Source organism: Gavialis gangeticus, unplaced genomic scaffold (genome assembly GCF_001723915.1).
Source record: "Gavialis gangeticus isolate Ggan-Ray unplaced genomic scaffold, GavGan_comp1, whole genome shotgun sequence".
NCBI classification, from domain to species: domain Eukaryota; kingdom Metazoa; phylum Chordata; order Crocodylia; family Gavialidae; genus Gavialis; species Gavialis gangeticus.
Genome location: NW_017729000.1, coordinates 42445080 through 42451919, shown reverse-complemented (window position 1 = coordinate 42451919; position 6840 = coordinate 42445080). Strand labels below are relative to the sequence as shown.

The window sequence follows — 6840 nt, the reverse complement described above, 5'->3', positions numbered from 1 at the left end:
GTGTGGGGCCCTAGGGATCCTTACTGCTAAGACCCGCCCTCTGCACCTGGGGCCAGGCAGGAGGGGCTGGTGAGCTGGGCTGGTCCTCAGGAAGAAAATGGTTGAAACTCCAGGCCAGGGGTTAACCAACCATGAATGAGTGTAGTCTAATCTCTGAAGTCCATTTTCTTAATACTGGTTCTCCTCTCACCCTGCTGGCTCAGGTTGCCAGCTGTGGTGGGCTGAGAGCAGGTGTCTTCCAGCTATGAATTACTGACAGTGCAGCAGCCAATAGAAAATAATGGAGAATGTTGGCAAATGTTGTTGACCTTTTGTAACTGTATTCCTGTGGAGCAGTATTTCAAACAAGTAGATCACCCAGCTTGCTGTCACTAGTGCAGCAGTTTGTGTTGACACCTGCATTAACACATCAGCAATGAACTACTCTGTACTCTCGAAAGAAGCATTGGATTGGGCCACATTCTTGTTATCTTGCCCACCAGAAAAGCTATGTCCTTGGAGTTCTTAACAAACAAATCTGGTTTGCAGAAAGCATCTGGGAGACCAAGTCTGGATGACCCAGAAGTCACAGTGCACAAAGTTCACTCTAATGCCCTGGCTGCTGTGAGGCCCAGTAGTGTCTTCTGAAAGCTAAGGCTGCCTTGTCTGGCCCAAAACAATAGAGTAGGGACATCATATTGCCTAACTTGCTTGACCTTTCCATGTGTAGGCCATGCTATGTCATATTGGGCCTCAGCCATCTGGGGAAGTAGAGAGAAAATTTCCAGTGGTATGAGGCTTGTCATCTTGCATTCCCAGACACAGATGTACCTGGAAGTGACCTGCTTGCTTTGTTTGGAAGGGAAGATGATCTTCAGAGAGAGGATTAGTGGTTGTGCTTCAGTTTCACTGATTGTGACTCTCCTCAGCTGTCCAGTTCTTTGCTGTTGACATAGTGACAGGTGTGAACAATGTGTAAATTCTTACCTGAACTCTCTTACTCAGGAACGAGTTGAAGCTGTAAACATGGCAGAAGGCATAATTCATGATTCAGAATCCAAGATGGAGGAATTTAAGGATCAACTGCCAGCAGATGAGGTGCGTGTTTTCTTGTTCCTTTGTGTAAGGAGGCAAGAGTCCCTGTAGTGTTCTGGTGAAAATTTGATCTAACACTGTTCTTGGGGTTTGCATGTGCTTGGGACATGATAGAGACAGACTTTCCAGTTAGAAGGGGTCTAACAAGCACTGCTTGTTAGGGGAAAACAAGCACTGCCCTTGACTAACTGCTTTTCATTTCAGTTGGTGTAGGCAAATGAGGCTGATAAGGTGGACATCTTTAGAATAGCAAAGATCCTGGTTCCAGTCCTGAGCTGAGTGATTGAAACTTGGAGTGACCTATGAAGTGTATCTAATGAAAGGCTTTTAAATGAATTAGGCCCTGGATTTGACTTTACATTGATTCTGTTAGAAGCCTTTATTTTTTGAGTGGGAATCTCTCTTCCAAAAATAAATATTAAAAAAATGCTTACCTTACAGGCAAAGAAACTTAAATCAAGGCTTCTGTTTTGTCCTGGGAGTCTGTAAATAGCAGATATGCAGCCCCCAGAAACTTGGAGGAACCTTTTGCTCTTCCAGCTAATTTAGCTCAGGTGTTCCTTCTGTGCCTTGAGCGAGTCATGCTTGTATCAAAGGAGGACTTTTAATATTACTCTAAAAGTGACTATCTCATCTCTGCATTATTAATTTCAGAAGTAAAGTTTAAAATCTACTTCACAAGCTGTGAAATATCTTGACTATCAGTATTGTGCAAAGGCTACAAATGGCTTGTGGGTTTTAAGACAGTGGCGCTTCTTGCCAAATGCCTTTGATCGGTTTTGGTGAAGATGTAAACTATGGGTTTCTCTTTAAGACAATCCTGAGTTCACCAGGGATTTGGGGAACACAATGACAGGAGTTAGAATTATTTTTCTCCAGGGCAGCAGCATCCAACAAGGCAAGATACTGCTTAACTAGCTTTCAAAGCAGGAAGTATATGGGAAGTGTGTACAACTCTGCCATTGTCCGTGTGGGAATACCAGATGGGCAGTGTTAGAAGGAACATTAAGAAGCTTTGATCAGGGAAGAGAAGCCTATCATTGGCTCAGGCCTCAAAAACATCTTGTCTCCAACATTCAGCAGGTCTGAATGTAAAGGATTAATTGTGGCTGCCTACATTCTGACAGCGAGCACTGCTGAGCAAGCTTTCCACCCCCTCACAGCTCTTGATGCAGCTGTCCTACAGTAACTTTGCTTCTTAAATCCTGCCCCTCCGTCAGCGTGCCAGTCTGACAGAGAAGTGCCAGATTGTGTGACGGGTTTGACAGATGGCCATGGGGCCTGGGATAGGACCATACTGCTTTTGCGTCTCTCTTCCTCCCACATACAACAAAGGGATTAAACTGGTTAGGGCCTAATGTGCTGAATAGCGACTTTCCTAAATTTCTGATGGCACCTTAAGTATAAATGAAGAACAGCTTTTTCCACTACTCTTGGTTCATGGGTGATTTGTCATTAGCTAATGCAGTGTGCCAGTGAGACCAGCTGTCATCCAAAGGGGGCCTTTTGGTCTTCATGGCCTATTCAATCCTTTGCATCTCTGCTGAGATTGCAAACAAGACGACCAGTTAATGCCAACTGTGGTGCTTTTAGTGCTGTAGACACATGCCCATTGGGAACTGGAAAAGCTGCTTGTTCCTGCAAGCTTTTATGGCTTAATTTGAGTCTTACATTCATTGTATTTAGCAAAAATTGAGATTGCTAAGACCAGTGAGGTAGATATGAATAAAATAACACAGTTTTAATTAACTTGCATGCAAGATAACCTAATAGTATTTGTAACTTGTTTACAGTGCCAGAAGTTAAAAGAAGAAATAGCTAAAATGAGAGAGCTTCTGGCTCGTAAAGATACTGAAACAGGAGAGAACATAAAACAGGCAGCATCCAGCCTGCAGCAGGCCTCTTTGAAACTCTTTGAAATGGCATACAAAAAGGTAGGTGTTCCAGACCTCTGTCTTGCATTGAAACTTGCACCAGGAGAGGGAATCAGTCCAAATTAAACTTAAAATTTAGCATGGGAAACTGGTGAATATTGGAGGTAGTATTTGAAGTTGTATCTCAGCTCCCACTGAATAGTAAGTGTTGCATTAGTGACATCTAGAAAAAATGAAATGTGACTTCAGATGTTGACCGTCTGTGTAGCTCATTTTCTTTGTTCTTTGGTAGTGTGTGTATGTTGTGCTGTCACTGATGACATTGACATTACCTTTCTATATAAAATTATCTTGTAGAATCTAAGTTGTTGCAAAACTCTATAAAACAGTATTTGAGACTATGCACAAAGATACGTAGGCATTGGGTAAACAGGTCTATTGTCCAAAGGATTTAATATTGGCTACATGTTGAGTATGCAAAGGGTGTTTCGAGGATCAGTTGCAATTCTGAAAATCTTTTAATAGTAGAAACTGCTAAACATTTCTAACCACTAGTTGCTGCTGGTTCTGCAGGAGACTTCTGATTTAAAACAGCTTTTTGCCTTTATCTTCATGCAAGAATCTGTCTAGAACAACCCCCATCACCTGCTTCCAGGCTAGCTGAAAGCTATCTATCTGCAACTAATCAACTGAATCTTTCACAGATGGCAGCTGAACGAGAAACTTCAGGAAGTTCTGGGGACCAGAAAGAGGAGAAACAGTAAAAGCCACAGTCTCATGGAGAAAAGAGGAAGGTGATTTGTTCTGAAGCTTGGGAGCCAAGGAACTTTCCTGAGCAGAAGTGGGCAGAATTCAGTCTTACTGTGTTTTGGCAGTATTCTATATATATATATAATTTCTTTTAATGTATAAATTTAGTGAAGTGTCTACTAGATAATCATCACTTGAAAGTTAATTCATGAGAGAGTTCTACATGTTCAGCCCTGTTGCATTAAACTGAGCAGCCAGGAGACTCGCTGATCATTTATTCCTAATACTGGGCATGACGGTGTACTGAATTTTGTCCAACACTTAAAACCATGTCACATCTAGGGGTGGGGACAGGTGTCCAACAGAGCCTGAAACACTTGTGGATTCTCTTCTTGGAAGCAAGTGCTTGTGAGCTGAGTGTAATAGGTCCTCGATATACCAGTGGCAGGCCCAGCTACATTGCTAGAGAGCGTTCAGCTTTGCAGCTAGCCTAGTATTCTTGTACTGAAGAAGATGGGTTACTTTAATTTAGGTGTAATTTTTTTTCCTGGCAAATAAGACCACATTTGAAGTTGCATGCACTGCTTGCATAAGCTTTCTGCTCCATCCAATGTCTGTTCTCTGCTTATGGTAAAACAACTTCCCTAATGATAAAATTGTTGGATCCATTCTGGATTTTTTTTAAAATAAAGGAAGCATCCAGTTCCTCTGGCATTCTTGACTAACTGATTCTTGGTGTTGGGCATTTGTTGGTGGCCAGACTGCATGAATCTGAACAGTTTCTCTGTATTGGAATTGGTTAACTTTAGTAGCAGTTAAACTCCCTAGTGCACCTTGCTTAAGGATTCTGCTACCTTCTGGTAGCTAATGCTTGTGTAACTTTCTTGACACACAGGAATTGCTCGGCTAGAACAGACCAGTGGTTCCACTGAATCGCTAACTACTGGAGAGTAGGAAGGTGCAAGAAACCTAAATGCAGTTACAGATTAAACAAATCCATATGGTATTGCTTCAGGCATTTGTGGTTGACTTGTGCTGTGAGGCATGAGGGTTTATACTCATGCCTGCACTTGTGCTGTAAGTTTATATTATGACTTGTTCATATAAAGGTCTGCTTGTTTGGGCTGGGTACGCTTTTGAAAACATTTTTGATCATTTTTTAGAAATCCTTCATGTGTACTGCCAGGAAGGGAAGCAACAGGGAAGAGCTCTTAGTGTCTAGTTTTTATTAGGAGGCAAGGAGAAAATTGTCTTGTATAATAAAAATGCTTCCTGAATGTTGCAATCTAAGCAAATCAATACTTAACTCCTGCAGTACTGAAAATGGCATTCTCTTAGCTCCCAAGTACCCTGATAGAACAGAGGTCACAGGATAAATCGAATCCAGTCATCTCGGTTGCAAAACATGCCTGCTGCTTTCTCCCTTCAGGTGTTGTATGAACCTACCCTACAAACATTTGATTCTGCTGGCTTTCCGGAGCTGCTGCTCATCCTGATGAGCATCTTCCCTTTGCCTCTTGATGCTAGGCATCTTACTGCCCTCAGCCTTCCCACCAGTCCTCACAGCTGCTGTCTTAAGTATTTAAACATCCCTTGCTGCTGAACCCTCCCCTAACCATAAATCAAGATTTCCTCCTATCCACCAACCCTATTCTTGACAGTGAAGCGAGCTCATTTTGCTGCTGCTCTTATCTTGCGCCCCAGAATATAGCCTGTCTTCATGTGCTGCTGCTCACGATGTTTGGTGTCATAATGCAAGATTGTCAGCTTGGAGTCTCATCGCTTCCTCTCCTGTTTTTTTTTTCTTCTGAAAAAAAGTTTTAATGGGTTTTAGATAACTCCTTTTTAGAGAAATTAAGAGCATGTCGAGTCCATTAAATCTAGTGCATTGTCTAAATGTGATGGAAAGTTATAATTAGCCGCACTCAGTAAATCTGATCTGCAGGTGCTGCTGCTTAATTGAAGCAGTCCAGTGAAGATGCCTTCACTTCCAAATTAAATAACAGGGATATGTCAAAGACTGAAGTACTAATATAAAAATGCAGTATAAGGTGGAACAGATGTAATACCTGGATTTTTAAAAAGCACTTGATACAGCCTGTCTTACTTGCAAAATAAACTTGGTAGAAGGTTGGTACCAAGAATAATAAATAGCATTGTACCAAATTATCTACTGTAGTAGTACAGGGAACAATTTGGTGAAGTGGTTAATGCAGGGGTGATTTGAAAAATGGAGGGTAGGCAGGGCTGAAATTTAATGGTGATTTGATGATACCAAAGGGGGGCAAAGGTGTGGAGATTAAAATATTTGCAGTGGTAATGACAGTGACGAGACTGAATACACGCAAGTATGTAGCTTTAAAAAAAACATCCACATTCTCACTGGAAGAGGGTCTGAGCTCTTCAGTGCAGAGAGATGTAAAGGTGGTCCTAGGCACCGCAGCAGACAATGCCTTCTACAGTGGACTTTGGTTGTCATGGCACAGGAGAAGACATGCAGAGAAACTGAGGGTAGTGGTGATGCATGCTGCACTTCAATGCTATCTGTTTTTTTTTTTACTTAAGTGGAAGCATTGGTAGCCAAAGATGCCTTTTGCCTGTTTATCTGGGGTATTCATTCAAGTGAACTGGGATTAGGAGGACTGTATCCAGTAGAAACAAAGGATGTTTCTGCTTCCCAAAGAAAAATCATAGGATCACAGCCCTTATTTAGTTCCCTTTTCATTACACTCTAAATGTGATATGATGCCAAAAGGCCCTTTAGCCCTGGACATCTATGGATGGAGTAACAAAAAGGACCCAGTGCAATAGGGGCTGAGAGAAACCATTTACAAATTGGACTGAGGCTCCAGCTTCTCCAGCAGAGCTAGGATGATTCATGGGAGGGGGGAGGGGCAGGGTTCACAACCTGTTTAGTTTACAGAAAGTTGCTGAATTGAGGATGAGCTACTCAGCTGTTAGCACCTCTTTGCTAAGGTGGAGCTCATCAGCAGCCCTGCACAATTGCTTGTTGTGGCGCTATATACTCCTGGTCATTTTGCAGACCTGCATTTTCTCAATGGGATAGAGCTGTGGCAGGAAATTATTTAGAATGGAAGGCCACTTAAAGAGATTTAGTAAGCTGTTGTGGGGGGGGGGGGGG

The 6840-nt window shown here is 42.3% G+C and overlaps 1 protein-coding gene across 1 annotated transcript in view; it reads left to right on the top strand.

Annotated features, from left to right (window-relative positions):
• Positions 1-4535, top strand: part of HSPA9 (heat shock protein family A (Hsp70) member 9) — a 41819-nt gene extending 37284 nt beyond the window's left edge. The window contains exons 15-17 of the mRNA XM_019506548.1: positions 985-1077; positions 2868-3008; positions 3653-4535. Coding sequence (XP_019362093.1) covers positions 985-1077; positions 2868-3008; positions 3653-3712 — 294 coding nt within the window. The 3' untranslated portion in view covers positions 3713-4535. The remainder of the gene's footprint in view (positions 1-984; positions 1078-2867; positions 3009-3652) is intronic.
• The last annotated feature ends 2305 nt before the right edge of the window (positions 4536-6840 follow it).